This window comes from Chiloscyllium plagiosum, unplaced genomic scaffold (assembly GCF_037043375.1).
Source record: "Chiloscyllium plagiosum isolate Xiang-an unplaced genomic scaffold, Cpla_swu_hap1 HiC_scaffold_9, whole genome shotgun sequence".
In the NCBI taxonomy this organism is placed as follows: domain Eukaryota; kingdom Metazoa; phylum Chordata; class Chondrichthyes; order Orectolobiformes; family Hemiscylliidae; genus Chiloscyllium; species Chiloscyllium plagiosum.
The window spans coordinates 27,377,513-27,398,406 of NW_028270147.1; the positions used below are offsets into that span (position 1 = coordinate 27,377,513).

At 41.6% G+C, this 20,894-nt stretch overlaps 1 protein-coding gene across 5 annotated transcripts in view; it reads right to left on the bottom strand.

The window, feature by feature from the left end:
* The window catches only part of frrs1b (ferric-chelate reductase 1b), a 57,924-nt gene that overhangs the window by 34,211 nt on the left and 2,819 nt on the right, over window positions 1–20,894 (bottom strand). For 3 of the 5 annotated variants that reach the window (XM_087990500.1, XM_043698891.2, XM_043698889.2), the window contains exons 2-6: window positions 4,871–5,070; window positions 4,101–4,246; window positions 3,566–3,660; window positions 2,131–2,275; window positions 691–873 (exon numbers count right to left, since the gene is read on the bottom strand). In XM_087990500.1, the coding sequence (XP_087846626.1) occupies window positions 691–873; window positions 2,131–2,275; window positions 3,566–3,660; window positions 4,101–4,246; window positions 4,871–5,070 (769 nt within the window). The remainder of the gene's footprint in view (window positions 1–690; window positions 874–2,130; window positions 2,276–3,565; window positions 3,661–4,100; window positions 4,247–4,870; window positions 5,071–20,894) is intronic. The other 2 variants (XM_087990499.1, XM_043698890.2) reach the window with 1 other exon arrangement.

The window sequence follows — 20,894 nt, forward strand, 5'->3', positions numbered from 1 at the left end:
TGAATGACTTTTAAAAAAAATCCAATTGCCAGAAGATCTCAAAATCACCACCTTGATTTCTATTATGAGATATCTTTCTAATTGAATATGTGACAATAAGTAAAATATCCCACAAGTTAATAAATCTTTGGCCTCATTCATGTCCTTATCCATCTGCTAATAAATTATTTATTTCAATAAGCATTTAAACTTTTTTTAAATTGGATTTCTTATACCCATCACTTGAATGCAGATGGTTCTTAGAATTTCCTTTTGGATATATTCCAAGGCCTAATGATTAAATTTCACAGCAATACCAGATTTGCAGTATAATCCTGAAACTGGGACTCAAACTGACTGCAGCGAAAGTTGCTGTGAGATCCCTTGAAAAGGCAGCATTACATGACAGCCTTAAACCTGGTTTTCAAACTGCCCCTGAACCTCCTACACATTTACTAAACTAAACAGACATTGTCTTCAATAAACATTCTCACCCACATTCTCAAGACACTGAAATCTCAAGAGCTACAGATACCAGTTAGCACTAGTGCTGACAACTCTCGACTTGGCAGAAGGTTTCCAACTAGGGGGAAGATTAGGAAAAAGATATCAAATGGTTGAACTGTTGTTCTGAAATAACATAACCACTTTAAGTATTGTCAACTGACTTCATTCTATACAAGGAGAATTTTAATCTGCTCCGATACTGACCATCCAGTTGTCATCTGACAGAGCAAAAGAAATGTATCCATTTGAAGGTCCACTCAACTCAAACAGCACTGAAGTGTTTTGCATTGCAAATGAGAGGAAAAAGCACAATCGATCCATCTCAGGGTCACATCCAGGGGGATTCCGCAGACAGAATTTTTTACTGCCACATTCTGTCACGTTGAACTGGAAATAGAAGATGAAAAAATGGATCATTGGTGAATTGAAGTGTGACATTTCCTCATTGATTTAAGAGGCTGAAGCTTAGCATTGTGGAAAGAATTTTAAAGCAATTCCATACATACACCAGGTTTAGTGAAGTGATAATATCATAAAGGTGGCCTGGAACTTGAAATGTAAATGGTTTAAAACATCTGTTCGTTCAGATATCCAATAAAATTCAGGAGGAGACTAGGAGAATGCCAGGGAAATGCTCTCTCAAAAGGTTTTATTTGAAATTGTTTTAGTAAGCATCTCACCCTTTCTCATAATTTATTTGGTTCTGATTTGGTACTACCTGACGTCATGCAAGAATTTATGTTGGAATGGTATTATGCTACTCAAGTACCATACTTCAACATAAGAAGTCTCAAAACCAGTGAAACCCAGTTTCCACATTGATCTGAATGTTTACAAGTCACGCACTGTCACCTACCATCACAGCATCCAATAAAAAACAAACCACTTTCAAATGAAAAGAGGGGCACAAAATAAAACTGCAGGCAACTTTGACCTGGCACACTTCTCAGGAATTGAACAAAATCAGATGCCATAATGGAAATATGTGACGCTTGATTTTACTTTCCATTGAAGAGATCATGGAGCCATTTAATATTGATATTGTATTAACCACAGAGAGATAATATTAGGAGCGCATAAAATAACGCTCCAAATAAACTTCAGGGTTTTCCACAAGGTAAGCAAAGTTCACCTCTAACCACCCACCCCACCTTTACCCGTTCAAGTGTCTCAGGCAGAAATTGTGGTCTAAAACTGTTGACCTGAGATTATATTTGATGGCAATTCCATCTTGAGCTTTCCTATAAAACAAGTATTTTTTATTTGAAATTAGGCATCTAAAACTAGGTTTCAATAAGTATATGTATTAATCTTCTGTGCAATGGTGATCTCAGTTCTGTCAGGCTGATTTTTTTCTGAATTTGTGCTGCATTGACAACTCTAGGCTGATGTTAAGAAATACCAAGAAAGGTCTGCACAATAACCCATCCAAAGTCTAGAACTCAATGTCAAATATTATTATAATGCAGAAAGGCACAGGAGCAATTTTCATAAAACAAGACTTAATTCCATCACAAATTCATAAAATCTGCCACATCTCTATATAAAACATGCATTAAAATTATTTAAAAACATCCTGTTTCATCTCCCCATGCTGTCTTTAAATCAAATATATTATCTTGCATCTATTTGAAAGGCACTTACTGATTTAGTCAATTTGGAGGTAACTGGTAGATCTGGATGAGCCTCTGTTGTGGCCTGTACTGAGAAAGGGGGGGCATTTAGTTGAGAAATCACTGGACCACGTAATTTCACCCAGTAAATGTTGAATTTCTGAACCACCGTCACCCTAACATGAAGAAAGATTAGGTTAAATTTAGTTTTGTTTTAATCATTGTTCAGTCAGAAATCAAGAGGAATACTTAACATTTCGCAGGGACAGGGGTTGGGGGGGCATCAATCTCCCATGCTAATCTTTCTTGAAGTCTTGCTAAAAGCATATAACGCACTGACCACACCACAGCTAAAATTCTGTGAACAGTTCTAGTCCCCTTACCTAATGATGTACTGGCACTGGAGGGAGGTAAAAACAAGGACTGCAGATGTTGGAAACCAGAGTCTACATTAGAGTGGTGCTGGAAAAGCACAGCAGGTCAAGCAGCATCCGAGGAGCAGGAAAATCAACGTTTTGGGCAAAAGCCCTTCATTCTCCTGCTGAAACGTCGATTTTCCTGCTCCTCGGGTGCTGCGTCTACCTACAGAACAGGGATTGCAGAAGTTCAAGAAGGCGGCTGACCACCATCCTTTCTCAAGTGCAACTAGGAATAGACAATAAATGCTGGCCCAGGCAGCAAGGCCTGCATCTCATGAGCAAATATCCACCAAGTCTGATCACCATCCAAGCTGTCAGCAGATGAAAATCCACTGTAACATAAAATACTGCATTTAAGGTAAGCAGTAAATATGGTTAACCAACTAACTTTTTTTTGTTCTTTGTTGCAATATACTAACTCATTAGCCCCTGTACTTGCAATAGAAGAGAACACCATTAAAGGTTATTGAACTTTGTTTGGCTTATAGACTGAAAATACAATTAATGGTTCCCAAAATATTGAATTTCAGAATCTGTTCTGTTTTTAACATTTTTAGCTCATTTTTACCACTTTCCAACAAAGTTCTGTTCTGATTCATGAAGTAAGAAGGGAAGGCACCAGCTACCAATAGGAAAGTTGATGACACCATCAGTGGTGATATCAGGTCACATGGCATTGGATGTGAATGGTCATGGGGGGATAGTTCCCTGCTCCTTCCATATTGGTTCAATAAACAGTTCTTGGTACCAAGACCTATTCATATCTATTTCTGAACACACTTACAACAGAAAGAATGTATACGAGTGTCATTAGTGGTTAAAAATAATATTGGATATAAATAATTCATTGCATAGTAAAATGTGACAATCTGGGAAACACAATAGTCCCTCATGTACATTAATTTATGTTGTACTCACATTCATACTAACTTGCACTTTGAACCTTAAACTGGCATTGAATATTCAAAATAGAAAGTTATCTTAAGTTATCATAAAAAAAACTTTAATCTAGTGAATGTCATTTGTTGAAAGCACTCCAATGCTTACAGGAACTGGATATGATCTGGTTTTGTTGCAGGTGGGTTCCACAGCACCACAATTGTGTGTTTTCCTGATGAGCTGGTGTGGCTGACCGCAGAGTCCTGTGAGAGAGAAGCAAGAGGGCAATGTCCAGTACAAGCTAATTCCATACAACAAATACTTTGCTTTTTTACTTACTGCGTACTTTGGCTAATGTTCAAATGATCCATTAAATTACTATGTATGACTGATGCAAATTAATGTTATGTTAAAAGCTGTGACATAAATCCAGTACTACGTTGATAGAATGCAAATCATTAAAATTATGCAAAAATCATGAAAAGGTTTGGATAATAAAAGCCTTTAGGCCAATTTAGCTTATCCAGTTAAGGAAATCTACATTATGTCACAATTATCACCTCTAACTATTTGTTTTTCCCCTGCTCTGAGTATCTCTTTTGTAAATTTAAAATTATGACAGTAGCAGCTTATCCGACCAATGGTGTAAATTGATTTCGAAGGATTTCTGTGATTTGTTTGGAATTTACAAGCAGTTACACACCTTTACACCTCCACACGTCAGGAGCTGCGAGTTTTTGTCAATAAGAGTAAAGGTTCCAACAGGACCGCCATTCAGATCAGCAGCATCTCTTGCTTGTATGAAAAATCCTTGGAATGAAGTTCCAGACTGTCTCACAGTGAGTGTAACTGAAACCAAAGGAAAACATCGTCAGAGTACAGAATAAAATGTTTAACATGTCAGCAGCCTCTATCATTGCATTCTGGGGTACACCAAGAGGGTGGCAGTGGGACATCTCCTCATTAAAAACAGAGGAAAAAAATTACTTGTATAGTTATTCCAGGCCTCCTCATCAAGATGAGGCAAAAAACAGTCTTACCAAAGACCTGGAAATAGGCCTGTCACACTGAAAGTTACGCCAGCTATTCAAATGGTGTCAAGCAAAGTAAGTGGGAAATACAGTGGGAAATAATGTTCAGGATTTTCTTAGGGGACATTCCCTCCATCAGGGCTATATGCAAGTCCTAAACCCATGGACAGGGAGCAAGATAATGGCAATCTTCATTGAGGTGGCCTCTTAACTGACCACTGCTCAGCCAGTTGTGCAATTCAGGAAATGGTCTGGCAAGTTACTCATATAATAGAAAACTACTAATAACAGGAGCATTCAAATATCATTGAATATGATACTGAATAATCTGTACTGAGGCACATTTTGTCTTAACACTGATCAAATGAATTTACAATATTGTTACAAAAACAACTGCAATATAAAATTTGACAAGACATTTTTGACTTAAAAATATCTGTACCTTTTACTTGATCCTTTGAGCTGAACACATCTTTGTCCACAGTAATAACAGCAGGGCTCGCTGATTTCTGAGGAAAGCTTCCATGTTTTGGAGTCATCGTGTCACAAGCAACAGTCACCTGACCATTTCCATAGGCTACCAGGGGTTCCAAAATGATGCTAAGTACAGTGAGGATACCAGGAATACACAGTCCCATTCTACTGTGGAGTCAAAAAAGAACTGGTTTAACGTATGCTGAACTCAGTTAGTTTCCTAGAGTTTAATTCTAACAACAAGCAAACAATCATCTTTACATGGTTATAGATAATTAGGAAACTCATAGTTAAAGTTAATTTAAACAAAGTTAAAAAATAACACTCAACATCTAGGTGTTGGCGTTGGCTCAGTAGCAATATTCTCAGCTCTTCATTTGAAGGTAATAGGATCAATATATTGCTCCAAAAACGTGTTTGATAATTTTTTGCAAGGTTTGTGAAGGTTTGTAGCTCAGGTTGAGGTTTAGGGTGTAGGTTTGCTCGCTGAGCTGTAGGTTTGATATCCAGATGTTTCATTGCCTGGCTAGGTAACATCATCAGTGGCAATCTCCAAGTGAAGCAAAGCTGTTGTCTCCTGCTTTCTATTTATATGTTTGTCCTAGATGGGGTTCCTGGGGTTTGTGGTGATGTCATTTCCTGTTCGTTTTCTGAGGGGTTGATAGACGGTTTCTAGATCTATGTGTTTGCTTATGGCGTTGTGGTTGGAGTGCCAGGCCTCTAGGAATTCTCTGGCATATCTTTGCTTAGCCTGTCCCAGGATAGATGTGTTGTCCCAGTCAAATTGGTGGGTTTTTTCATCCGTGTGTAGAGCTACGAGGGAGAGAGGGTCGTGTCTTTTTGTGGCTAGCTGGTGTTCGTGTATCCTGGTGGCTAACTTTCTTCCTGTTTGTCCTACGTCGTATTTGTGGCAGTCCTTGCATGGAATTTTGTAGATGGCGTTGGTTTTGTCCATGGGTTGTACTGGGTCTTTTAAGTTTGTTAGTTTTTGTTTGAGAGTGTTGGTGGGTTTGTGTGCTACTAGGATTCCGAGGAAGACAAAACAATGATCTAATTCGACGTAAAAGCACTGTTCACCTCCATCAACATCGACCTGGCAAAGGAAACACTTACCACACTTTTAGAAGAGACCATCACACACACCCCAATAACCATCAATCACATTACCAACGAAAACATCATGAAGCTAGTGGACTCCAACCACAACGCCATAAACAAACACATAGATCTAGATACCATCTATTAACCCCTCAGAAAACGAACAGGAAATGACATCACCACAAACCCCAGGAACCCCATCCAGGACAAACATATAAATAGAAAGCAGGAGACAACAGCTTTGCTTCACTTGGAGGCCACCAGGTAATGAAACGTCTGGATATCAAACCTACAGCTCAGCGAGCAAATCTACACCCTTAACGTGTTTGATAAACCTGTACCTCCACCAAAGATTCACACTGTCCTTTGCAACAGCACTGAAAAATGGTAAATGCCTATCCTAATTTCAAAATCATTTTGTTCAATCTTATATGCTTTTCAAAAGCAGAGCAGTGAGATTCTCACTGTGCAGCAGCAAGATGCCAATTGATATAATTTATTCATCATTAAAGATGTTGTTAATTCAGAGTCCGACCTTACCAAACAAATTTGGGAAATCTTATTTAGGAAACTAGAGCAAGAACCTGCCAGATTCAGCTCGCTACTTGTTCTGAATGACATCCAGATTGGACGCCAGGCAGCAGCATCTCAAGGCACACTGCATGGGCATTGTATGAAGCAGACCAAACACCCTTAAAATGTAATAAAAAGATAGCTTAGACACCAATATTTCTTCAGTATAAGGCATTATGTTCTGGATGCAATTTGATTGGTCAAACTGCCAGGCTTGAAGCAAAACACACTTTATTCTTACACAATAGTGAAAAAACAAACAACAAAAAGAAGAATTGGAATAACTCAACACTATTGGAAAACTTAACAGAATAATAGATTATTTAACTACTAAACAGCAACAGTTCCAATATAGTAACATCCCATAAACACACCCTTACCAAAGGCAAATTCATAAATTTTATTGTCTCAGGTGCAATTCACCAGTTCAAGAGGAAAGAACAATAAGAGAAAATTCTGAGAGAGAGAGAGAGAACTCAAGCATTTTGCTGCAGCAGGGAGAAATGTATAAGCAGCTTCCAAACCCCAACAGCTACTGAAAGTTAAACTAAAATCTTGGTTCTATGGGAGGTTGAACCCATCCATTCATGCTGCTTCCATTGTTCCAACTTTAACAAAAAGTTCAAAACCTCACAGCTGTTTGCTTTATTGGCTTGGAACAGACCACTTTTCACATCTGTCTCAATCTCCCTTCATAAAAAAGCCCAGAACAAAATACACCTCTTAAAACCATTGTATCAATACAGCAGTGAACACACACATCCATGGGCATGGACATTCAACACATGCTAGCTTCTAAGAATCCACACGGCATACCTCCAATCCACTTACAGGATGCTTCTGGATACTCACAGCATCCCTGCCTTTCATTACTCTGCCTTTATGCACATTCCTTCCTCAGCCTATAACACCAGGCTCATTTTACTACCGGCTTAGCATAGACACAAGGGCAGGAAGACTGTACAGTTTCATTCAAGTCAAAGGGCTGGCAATTGCTCGAAACCAATAAATCAAGGACAGCCTACTCATCATTCACATCTTCACCACATTAACTCAGTTGGCTGGACGGGTGGTTTGCAATACCAAGTAACACCAACAGCATGGGTTGAATTCACATACCAGCTGAGGTTACCGTGAAGGATTCTCCTTCTCAAGCTTTTCCCATGCTTGAGATGTGGTGACCCTCAGGTTAAACCACCATCACTGTCTCTTATTGACAGAGTAGCCCTATGGCCTGGTAAGACTGTAGTGATTTTACCCTCTATGCCATCATTAAGGCAGTAAGTTTCATCTCCAATATTTCTGACTGTAAACTGCTTTAGCTTATTTTTTTCATTCGTTCATGAGATGCAGATATCGCTGACAAGGCCAGCAACTGTCTTCCGCTGCCAAAGTTCACATCCGTGCCTTCAAGCCTCGATTTTCACAATGCACTGCTTATTAACCTCTAACTCCCCACTGTCCAGAAACATGAGGTTTTGAAAATTGTGTTGTTTGTGTCCTAACTCACAGCAACTCTCTTTCACCTATCACCTCTGTGCTCAATTGCCTACACTGGCTCAATTTTAAAATTTTCATCCTTGTTTTAAATCTCTCCATAGATCCATCGCCTAATTATTTTTATGCAATCCCCCTGCCCTATGTCCTTCTAAGATAAATGTATTCTTCAAATTGTAGTCTGTTGCTCTTCCGCATCCAGTGGTGGCCCGTTCTTCTGCTTGTGAGCCTCCAAGTTTTAGATTCCCTTCACAACTCTTCAAACTTTCTATTCTGTGTTAAGGCATTCCTTAAAATCTACCTTCTGTCCAAGTTTTATTCATCGGTCCCAATATTTACTGATTCTTAAAAAAATTCACTCATGGGAAATGGAGCATTGCTGGCTGACCAACATTTATTGCCTATCCCTAGTTTTCCTTGAGAAGATGGTGGTGAGCTGCCTTCTTAAAGTGCTGCAGCTCTTGTGCTGTCGGCTGATCCACAATGCCTTTAGGGAGGGAATTCCAGGACTTTGACCCACCCACAGTGAAGGAAGGCAATATATTTCCAAGTCAGGATGGTAAGTGATTTGGAGGGGAACTTGCATGTGGTAATGTTCCCATGCATCTGCTGCCCTTGTCCTTATGGATAGAAATGGTCATGGGTTTGGAAGGTGGTGTCTGAGGATCTTTGGTGAATTTCTGTGGTGCATCTTATAGATAGTACACACTGCTGCTACTGAGCATTAGTGTTGGAGGAAGTTGATGCTTGTAGATGTAGTGCCAATTGAGCGGGATGCTTTATCCTGGATGCCGTCGATTGATGGTGCTTCTTGAATGTTGTTGGCACTGCACCCATTCAGGCAAGTGGGGAGTATTAGATTTTAGATTACATTACAATGTGGAAACAGGCCCTTCGGCCCAACAAGTCCACACCGACCCGCCGAAGCGCAACCCACCCATACCCCTACATTTACCCCTTACCTAACACTACGGGCAATTTAGCATGGCCAATTCACCTGACCTGCACATTTGGACTGTGGGAGGAAACCGGAGCACCCAGAGGAAACCCACGCAAGACACGGAGAGAACGTGCAAACTCCACACAGTCAGTCGCCTGAGGCAGGAATTGAACCCGGGTCTCCGGCGCTTTGAGGCAGCAGTGCTAACCACTGTGCCACCGTGCCACCCACAATTCCATCGCACTCCTGACTTGTGCCTTGTAGACAGTAGTCAGGAGGTGAGTTACTCATCACAGTATTCCTAGCCTCTGATCTGCTCTTATAGCAGGTCCAGTTAGGTTTCTGGTTAATGATAATCCTAGGATATTGAAAGTGGGTTCACAGCCATTGGATATCAAGGGGCAGTGTTTAGATTGTCTCTTATTGGAGATTGTCATCACCTGGTAATGATGTGGTGCAATGATACTGCCACGTGTCAGCCCAAGGCTGGATATTGTTGCATTTGAACATGGACTGCTCCAGTACCTGAGGAGTCACAAATAGTGCTGAATACTGTGCAATCATTCGCAAGCATCCCCACCCTGACCTAATGATGCAGGGAAAGTCATTGATAAAGCGACTTAAGATGGTTGAATCTTGGACACAACCTTTAGAAACTCCTGAGAGATGTCCTGGAACCGAGATACCTCCAATAGCTGTGGCCATCTTCCTATCTGCCAGGTATGGTTCTAACCAGTGGAGAGTTTGCCCCTGGATACTCATTGATTCCAGTTTTGCTAGGGCTCCTCAATGCCACACTTGGTCAAATGTTGCCTTAATGTCAAGGACTGTCACTTGCACCTCACCTCTGGGAATCAGCTATTTTGTCCATATTTGAATGAAGGCTGTAATGAGACCAGGAACTGAATGGCCCTGATGGAACCCAAACTGGGCGTCACTGAGAAGATCATTGCTAAGCAGGTGCTGCTTGATAGCAATGCTGATGATGCCTTTACTGATGATTGAGAGTAGACTGCTGGGGTGATAATTGACAGGGTTGGATTTGGTAAAAACAATGACTGCAGATGCTGGAAATCAGATTCTGAATTAGTGGCGCTGGAAGAGCACAGCACAGCGAAATCGACGTTTCGGGCAAAATCCCTTCATCAGGCATAAAGGCAGAGAGCCTGAAGCGTGGAGAGATAAGCTGGAGGAGGGTGGGGGTGGGGAGAAAGTAGCATAGAGTACAATAGGTGAGTGGGGGAGGGGATGAAGGTGATAGGTCAGGGAGGAGAGGGTGGAGTGGATAGGTGGAAAAGGACCTAGGCAGGTAGAACAAGTTCGGACAAGTCATGGGGACAGTGCTGAGCTGGAAGTTTGGAACTAGGGTGAGGTGGGGGAAGGGGAAATGAGGAAACTGTTGAAGTCCACATTGATGCCCTGGGGTTGAAGTGTTCCGAAACGGAAGATGAAGCGTTTTTCTTCTAGGCATCTTTGTGGTGAGGTAGCAGTGGTGAAGGAAGCCCAGGACCTCCATGGCCTCGGCAGAGTGGGAGGGGGAGTTGAAATGTTGGGCCACGGGGCGGTGTGGTTGATTGGTGTGGGTGTCCCGGAGATGTTCCCTAAAGCTCTCTGCTAGGAGGCGCCCAGTCTCCCCAATGTAGAGGAGACTGCATCGGGAGAAACTGATATAATAAATTATATTAGTGGATGTGCAGGTAAAACTTTGATGGATGTGGAAGGCTCCTTTAGGGCCTTGGATAGAGGTGAGGGAGGAGGTGTGGGTGCAGGCTTTACAGTTCCTGTGGTGGCAAGGGAAGGTGCCAGGATGGGAGGGTGGTTTGTAGGGGGGCGTGGACCTGACCAGGTAGTCACGGAGGGAACGGTCTTTGCGGAAGGTGGAAAGGGGTGGGAAGGGAAATATATCCCTGGTGGTGGGGTCTTTTTGGAGGTGGCAGAAATGTTGGTGGATGATTTGGTTTATGCGAAGGTTGGTAGGGTGGAAGGTGAGCACCAGGGGCGTTCTGTCCTTGTTACGGTTGGAGGGGTGGGGTCTGAGGGCGGAGGTGTGGGATGTGGACAAGATGCGTTGGAGGGCATCTTTAACCACGTGGGAAGGGAAATTGCGGTCTCTAAAGAAGGAGGCCATTTGGTGTGTTCTGTGGTGGAACTGGTCCTCCGTCCTGCTTTTAATGTACAGGACATATCTGGGCAATTTTTCACATTGTTGGGCAGATGCCAGTGTTGTAATTGTACTGGAAGATCTTGGCTCGGGGAGCTGCAAGTTCTCAAGCACAATTCTTCAGTATTAATGGTGGAGTGTTGTCAGATCCCAAAGCCTTTGTAGTGTCTAGTGCCTCCAATCATTTCTTGAAATCACATGGAGCAAATCCAATTAGAACATAGAACATAGAAAAGTACAGCACAGAACAGGCCCTTTGGCCCACGATGCTGAGATTTAATCCTAATGTAAAAACATAGTAACAACCTACGCACCCCTCAACTCACTGCTATCCATGTGCAGTCGCTGAAATGTCCTCATTGACTCTGCTTCCACCACCACAGCTGGTAACACATTCCATGCATTCTCAAATCCCTGTGTAAAAAGCCTACCTCTGATGTCTCCTTTATACCTTCCTCCTAATATCTTCAAACTATGATTTCTCGTACCAGTCAATCATGCCTGGGGAAAAGTCTCTGGCTATTGACTCTATCTATTCCTCTCATTATTTTGTACACCTCTATCAGGTCTCCTCTCTTCCTCCTTCTCTTCAGAGAGAAAAGTCCAAGCCTATTCAACCTTTCTTCATAAGGCAAGCACTCGAGTCCAGGCAGCATCCTGGTAAACCATCTTTGCACCCTCTCCAAAGCCTCTGTATCTTTCCTATAGTAGTGCGACCAGAACTGGACACAATATTCCAAGTGTGGTCTCACCAGGGACTTGTAGAGCTGCAGCAAAACCTCACGGCTCTTAAACTCTATCCTCCTGTTGATGAAAGCCAAAACACCATTTGCTTTCTTAACAACCCTATCCACTTGGGTGGCACTTTGAGGGATCTATGTACTTGCATGCCTAGATCCCTCTGTTCCTCCACACTGCCAAGAATCCTGTCTTTAATCCTATATTCAGCATTTGAGTTCGACCTTCCAAAATGCACCACTTCGCATTTATCCAGGTTGAACTCCATCTGCCATTTCTCAGCCCAGCTCTGCATTCTGTCTATGTTCGCTGCAGCCTGCAATAGCCCTCTTTACTATCGATGACACCACCAACCTTTGTGTCATCTGCAAATTTACTAACCCACCCCTCAACATCCTCATCCAAGTCATTTATAAAAACTACAAAGAGCAAAGGCCCAAGTAAAGACCCCATTCGACACTGTCCTCCAGGCAGAATACTTTCCATCTTAAACCACTCTCTGCCTTCTGTCAACCAGCCAATTCTGAATCCAGATAGCCAAATCTCCCTGTATCTCATACTTCCTGACTTAATGAATGAGTCTACCATGGGGAATCCTATCAAATGCCTTGCTAAAATCCATATACACCACATCCACTCCTCGACTGTCATCGACCTGTCTTGACACCTCCTCAAAGAACTCAATAAGATTTGTGAGGCATGACCTGCCCCTCACAATGCCATGCTGACTGCCTTTAATCACACTATGCTTTGCCAAATAGTCATAAATCCTATCCCTCAGAATTATTTCCAAAACTTTGCTGACCACAGATGTGAGACTGACTGGTCTGTAATTGCCAGGGATTTCCCTATTACCCTTCTTGAAAAGAGGAACAACATTCGCCTCCTTCCAATCCTTTGGTACGACTCCCATGGAGAGTGAGGAGGCAAATATCCTCGCCAGCAGCTTAGCAACCTCCTTTCTCGCTTCTCAGAGCAGCCTAGGATAAATCTGCTCTGGCCTGGGGACTTATCAATCTTAATGTTTTCCAAACATCAACTTCATCAATCTTGATCTGGTCAAGACTGTATCCTAGCTCCTCTAAGTTTTTATTTACAACAAGTTCCCTTTCCTTGGTGAAAACCAAAGCAAAAAACTCATTTTGGGCTTCCCCTATCTGCTCAGACTCCACGCACAAGTTCTCTATGCTATCCCTGATCGGCCCTATCTTCTCCCTGATCATTCTCTTATTCCTCACGTATGAGTAAAACACCTTTGGGTTCTCCCTAATCCTTCTTGCCAAGCCTTTTTCGTGCCCCCTCCTGGCTCTCCTCAGTCCATTTCTGAGCTCCTTTCTAGCTAGCCTGTAATCCTCTAAAGCTGTGCTGGATCCTTGCTTCCTCCACTTTGCATAAGCTGCCTTCTTCCTTTTGACGAGAAGTTCCTCTGTTCTCCGTCATCCAAGGTTCCTTAATCTTACCCTTTTTTACCTGCCTCAGAGGAACAAATTTGTGCATCACTCGCAACAACTGCTCCTTAAATAGTCTCCACATGTCTGCTGTGCCCTTACTGTGGAACAATTGCTCCCAGTCAATACTTCCCAACTCCTGTCTGATAGCGTCATAATTTCCTTTCCCCCAATTAAATATCTTCCCTCGGTAATTATTCCTTTCACTTTCCAAGACTATGCTAAATGTGAGGCAGTTGTGATCACTGTCACCAAAGTGCTCTCCCACCTCGAGATCTGACACCTGTCCTGGCTCGTTGCCGAGCAACAAATCCAAAATGGCCTCTTCCCTCGTCGGTCTGTCAACATACTGAGTAAGGAAACCCTCCTGAACACAAATGATAGAATTGGTTCCATCTAAACCATCTACACTTAGGAGGTTCCAGTTGATATTGGGAAAGTTGAAATCACCCATAACAACAACCCTGCTACTTTTGCATTTTTCCAGAATCTGCTCGCCTATGAGATCTTCAATCTCTCTACTGCTATTAAGTGGTCTGTAGAAAACTCCCAATACGGTGGCTGTTCCCTTGCTGTTTCTAACTTCCGCCCATACTGACTCAGCAGACAAACCTTCCTCAACAACCTTCATTTCTGTAGCTGTGATGCACTCTCTGATTAGCAATGCCACACCCCCTCCTCTTTTTCCACCCTCCCTGTTATTTTTAAACATTCTAAACCCTGGAACGTCAGGCAACCATTCCTGCCCCTGTGAAACCCATGTCTCTGTTATGGCCACAACATCGTAGTCCCAAGTACTGATCCATGCTCTAAGTTCGTCACTCTTATTTTGGACACTCCTTGCATTAAAACATACACACGTTAACTGATCCCTTTGTTTCATCGCGTGAGAAACCTTCCTTTTAGATTCAATATATCCTGTCACTATCCTGTCTGCAACTGACCCCCTCTCAGACATGTGGCTCTGATTCCCACCTCCTTCTCCCCCCCCGCCAAATTATTTTAACCTCCCGAATCACACGAGCAAATCTCGAACGCAGGACATTTGTACCCCTCCAGTTCAGGTGCAACCCATCCTTCATGTACATGTCTTACCTTCCCCAGAAGGTATCCCAATGGTCTAGGTATCTGAAGCCCTCCCTCCTGCACCAGCCTCACAGCCACGTGTTAAGCTGCACTTGCTGACTGTTCCTCATCTCACTATCTCGTGGCACCGGTAGCAAACCTGAAATCACTACTCTATTCGTCCTGCTCTTCAGCTTCCAACCTAACTCTCTGTACTCATTTTTCAGATCCTCACTCCCTTTCCTGGCTATATCATTGCTGCCAATATGTACCACGATTTCTGGCAGCTCTCCCTCCCCCTTCAGAATCTTGTAAACCCGATCGGCAACATCCCGGACCCTGGCATCATACCTTCCGGAAGTCCTGTTCCTGACCACAAATTGGCTGAAGACTGGCATTTGCGATGCTGGGAAACACTGGAGGAGGCCAAGATAGATCATCTACTTGGCACTTCTGGCTGAAATTTGCTGCAAAAGCCATGAGGTTACAGATTGCGCTGGAGTACAATTATGCTGCTGTTGACGGTGCACATCGCCTCATAAATGCTCAGTCTTGAGACGCTAGATCTGATCGAAGTCTGTCCAATTTAGCATGATGAAGGTGGGACTTCATCTCCACAAGGACTGTGTGGTGGTCACTCTTACCAAGACTGTTTTGGACGCTTGCATTTTGGAGCAGCAAATTGCTAAGGATGAGGTCAAGTATGTATGATATCACTTAATGTCATATTTTGTTTGATAAAACTTCTGTAAAGTACTTTGGGATATTCTATTAAGGACAGGACGGTGGCTCAGTGGTTAGCACTGCTGCCTCACAGCGCCAAGGACCTGGTTTGATTCCGGCCTCGGGCAATCGTCTGTGGGGAGTTTGCACATTCGTCTTCTGTCTGTGTGGGTTTCCTCCCACAGTCCAAAAAAAATGTGCAGGTCAGGTGAATTGGTCATGCTAAATTGCCCATAGTGTTATGTGCATTAGTCAGGGGTAAATATGGGGAATGGGTCTGGGTAGATTACTCTTCAGAGAGTCAGTGTGGATTTGTTGGGCCAAAGGGCCTGTTTCCATTCTGTAGAGAATCTAATCTAATCAATTATGTTGATGAAGAAACATAGTGCTGCGGGGCAGGGGCAGACAAATTTACCCTTGAGCCTGCTCCACCATTCTATAAGATAATGACTGATTTGATTGTGGTCAGAGCTCCACTTTTCTGTCAGTATCTCGTAACCCTTGATTCCCTTATCTATCAAAAATCTATCTAACTCCACCTTGGACAATTTAAAGACTCAGCCTCCATTTCTTTATGTAGAAAGAGAAGTCCATGCTGTAAAACACTTTGAAGAAAAAAATGCTCCTCATCTCTGTCTTAAGGACATTTTTGACATTTTTATGTAGTATTAATTACTATTAATTAATTGGATATGTTGTCTGTCCATTCAGAATCCCTAGTATAATTTCCAAAAGAAGTCATAGTCTGCTCAGTGTTTGCTTGTAAATAACATAATGCTCTTATCTTTCTCATTAAGAACTCTTAAAAATAATTTATCCGGTTAATTCAGTAGCACATATAAATTGGGGACTGACAGTAGCTGATAGTTATAAACTAAGTATTATTAATTATTGTGCTGTTCCAAAGAAGAGATATGATGGACTTTAAACAACAACTCTTGTTCTTCCCCCACAGCTGCTGATAGAGTAACTGTGTTTTTGCACTTTTTCTATTTTTAATTCAGATTTTCAACTGCTGCAATATTTTATTTTAATTTTAATCAAAGATAGCAGTCTTCAGGTTCATTGGAAGCAGTCATACCTCTAAATCAACAGGTTACAGATTTAATTCACATTTCAGATCCTTGAGCAGATAAGCAAAGCCGATATTTCAATGCAGTACTGAAAAGGTCAGCACACCGCTGTCATAGTAGCATATTTTAATGAAATATTAAGTTAAAGTCATATAAGTTGAGTGCTTCTAAAAGATGCCATAGTAATTAATGAATAATTGCAGGGTTGTCATCTTAGTTATCATTTATTCATCAACCATTTAATATAGATTATGAACTATTCTTTCTTTGCAGCAGTAACTGCACTTCAAAAGTACTTCATTGACTGTGAAGTACTTTGGATTTTCATGCTAGTTATTTATTTACATTACACTTGTACTGCTACTTACACATTGCTATAATTTAAATTTCAAAGTGGACAGGTGGAAGATCCCTCATCTTACCAGATGCCTTTCCTCTTGTCCTATCCCCACTTCTGTGTTCAGTTTTGGTCGCCTCATTATAGGAAGGACGTGGAAGCTTTAGAGGGGGCACAGAGGAGATTTACCAGGAGGTTACCTGGACTGGAGGGCATGTCTTATGAGGAAAGGTTGAGGGAGCTAGGGCATTTCTCATTGGAGCGAAGAAGGATAAGAGGTGACTTGATAGAGGAGTACAAGATGTTGAGAGGCATAGATAGAGTGGATAGCCAGAGACTTTTTCCTGGGGCAGAAACGGCTATGATGAGGGGGCATAATTTTAAAGTAATTGGAGGAAGGTTTAGGGGAGATGTCAGAGATAGGTTCTTTACACAGGGAGTGGTGGGTGTGTGGAATGCACTGCCAACAGTAGTAGTAGAATCAGATACATTTAGGCGACTCTTGGAGAGGCACATGGAAAATAATACATTGAAGGGTATGTAGGTTAGTCTGATCTTAGAGCAGGATAAAAGGCCGGCACCAACATCAAGGTCCAAGGGTCTGTACTGTCCTAATTCAATACTTGCATGAAATCTGTTACATAACTAACTTCTTTCAATGCTGATGAAAGGCCATTGACATGAGCTGTGAATTTTTTTCTCTTTCCACAGATGATGCCTGGCCCACAGAACATTTCCAGCATTTTCTGCCTTTTGGCCTCATTTTTGTTGTGACATGACGAGCGTGTACCTAATGGTATAAATCTACCGTCAATCATCACTACCACAAAAGGATGCAATACATTAGATCCAGGACTTGTATTCTAACTACAAGCAGTAAGAGTCATGATCAGATGAACCATGCTCAGCCTCCCAGTTGACTCTATCTGTACGTAGTCCTACTTTTAACTAATTAACCCATTTTATTGTTTCATCAACTATTGTGTATGATTGGTTTATTTACGTCAAAGACAAGATTGTAATGATCCTGAGCTAAATTAACATGGTAGCTTAAATTTCTCATCCATGCCATTGCTTCAATGAACCAGTGACATATGGACAAAAAATTGTTTACGGATCAGATCCACTGAAAGCACAATGCAGCAATAAAGGGTATGGCTTCCTGTTTGGGCTGGGATATTATAAAGAAAATTAAATGTAAGAAATACTTTGAAAATTCCCATGATTTTCCTTGTTTGAGTGCCAGATGCAAAAGACAACTCAGGTAATGATTTTAAAATTCTAAGTCCTAACTTAGCAGTAGGGGTCCTGAATGACTTAAGACAATAAGATAATAAGGTACGCTGTTAAAACGTGGGAGCAGTATTCGGCTATACAGTCCATTAAGTCTGTTCTGCCAATCAGTGAGATCATGGCTGACCTAGTAATGCTCAACTCCACTTTCCTGCATTTTCTCTATAACTCTTCACGCACCCAGAGCACCACAAGCAATAGAAATCAAGTTGAGGGAACGTCAAGTTTATGGAATCCATGATTTGATAAGATTGGACAACCTTGTCAGACCCACATTTCTTGTTCAGTGGAAGAAGTACTGAGTGAATTAGCCTGACTAAATAATGGCTCGTGAAGTACTTGACTGGTCATTTCAACTTGATTTCTATTACTTATGGTGCTCTGGAAGCAGTCAAACACGAAAAAAAAACATTGAGAGCAATGCTGACAGGCTGGGTATACCAGTTTTCCATGTGTGAAGTACTCTGCAGCAGATGCCACAACTCTGTAACAGTTTCTCTGAAGAACTAAATTCCTGAAAAGTGTCCGGTCTAGTTCAGATTAGCCTCAAACGGGTAGAAACCTCAAAAGATAGAAGAGCAGGTGAAACTTTGCAGCAAACATATGAATATTATTCTCCACCAACAGGGTGCTGCATTCAAGCCAAAAAGATGTTCTGCCGACCACACATATAAATAATCTGATATATGAGTTTCACTGCTACTGTGATAATCCAGCAGTTCTACAAGCACTTTAAGAGCAAAAGAGCAAGTAGAGAAAGGGGCCCCTTAAATATGAGCAATATTGTCCATGTATTTAACCTCAGGTGATGGGAGAGATATTAAATGAATATTTCACATCGGTCTTTACTGTGGAAAAGAAATGGAGGCCAGAGAACTCAGGGGAATAAATACTGATGTTTCAAAAACAACTCACATTACAAAAGAGGAAGTGGTGGAGATCTTCAAAAACATAGAGGTAGATAAATCTCAGGGACTTGATGAAGAGTACTCCGAGACTTTTTGGGAAGTTAGGAAAGGAATTGCGGAACAGAAATATTTGTATCATCATAAACACAGTTGAAGTGTCGGACAACCAAAGAGTGTGTAATGTTGTGCCTCTATCTAAGAAAAGCTGTAAGGAGAAGCTTGGGAACTATAAGCCTGTGAGCCTGAAATCGGAGGTGGGTAAGTTGTTGGAAGCTTTTCAGAAAGATAGGGGTTAAATGCATTTGGAAAGGCAAACACTGATTATGGATAGTCAGCATGGTTTTTGTGTGAGGAAACCAATTTTGATTGAGCTTTTTGAGGAGGTAACCAGAAAGAAACCTGGGGCCAGAACAATAGATGTTGTTTACATAGACTTTAGTAAAGCCTTTGAAAAGATTCCGCATGGTAGTCTAATTCATGAAGTTAGATCACATGGGATTCACGGTGAGCTTGCCAATTGGGTACAACATTTGCTTGATGGTAAGAGACCGAGGGTGGTGGTGGGTTATTTTTCATACTGGAGGCCTGTGATTACCAGTGTTCCAAAGGGATCTATACTGCATCCAGTATAGATTGTTTATCAATTATATAAATGATTTCGGTGAAAATACAGGAGGCATGGTTAGTAAGTTTGTAGGTGACACCAAATTTGGTGGTATAGTATACAGAACAAGGTTATCCAAGATTACAAAGAGATCTTGATCAATTGGGTCAAGGGCTAAGGATTGGCAGATGGAGTTCAATTTGGATAAATATGAGTATTGCATTTTGGTAAAACAAACACGGGCAGGACTTACATAACTAATTGTAGGATCCTGTTGTGTTCTAGAAAAGAAAGATCCAGGGATTGAGGTACATGATTCTCGGAAATGACTGCCAGACTACTCAGATTCCTTGGCATCATGGTAGCTCACAAAAACACCAAAACACTAAAACAGCAGCTAATGAACTTGAAAGACCCTATACAGACAACAAGCAAAACAAAGGAAATTTACAAAATATTGAGCAAGAACTGTAACAAACATTGCATTAGACAAACAGGCAGAAAACTTGCCACCAGTATACATGAACATCAGTAGTCACAAAACAAAATGACCCTCCCTCACTAGTATCCTTACATACAGATAAGGAAGGACATCACATCGACTGGGACAACACATTCATCCTAGGACAAGCCAAACAGAGACACGCACGAGAATTCCTAGAAGCATGGCATCCAACCGGAACTCTATCAACAAACATATTGACTTGGACCCCATTTATCACCCGATGAGAAAAAGAGCAGGAAATGACATCACCATGGAAAATGACATCACCAACCCAAAGAAACCCAAACATAAAAATAGACAGCAAGAAACATCAGCAGTACTTCATCCGGAGGCTCACTGAAGATGTTACCTAATATGGTGACAAAATGGCTGAAAATGAACCTTGCAACTCAGCAAGCAAATCTATATCCAGAGGCATAAAAAATCATGAGGGGCAGAGATACGGTGAATAGCAAAGGTATTTTCCTTAGGATGGGTGAGTTCAAAACTAGGAGACATGTTTTTAAGGTGAGAGGAGAAAGTTTTAGGATGGACATGAAGGGTGACTTTTTTGCACAGAGAGTGGCTCATGTGTGGACTAAACTGTCAGAAGAAGTGGTGGATGCAAGTAAAATTCATTAAAATACATTTGGATAAATGGATGAATAGGAAAGGTTTGGGGGGATATGGATAGATACAGGCAGTTGGGGCTAGTTTAGTTGGGAACATGGTTGATATGGACTAGTTGAACCAAAGAGTCTGTTTCCATGCTGCATGATTCTATGACTTTACACATGCTATATAAAATGTTGTTCCTTTCAGAATTTGATTTTCTTGTGATTTGGTCCTGATGAAAAAATATATGAAATGAGGAAATTTTGACCATATGTCTCTTTTTAGCTGAGCTTAAGACTGGTTTCATGTAATAGAATGCAGTCAACATGAATGGACAGAAATTATAATAGAATACCCCAGCAACAATGTGGAAGAAGATCATTGGATTGGAAACCTTGAATCTATTTTCTCTCCACAGCTGCTTCCAGACCTATT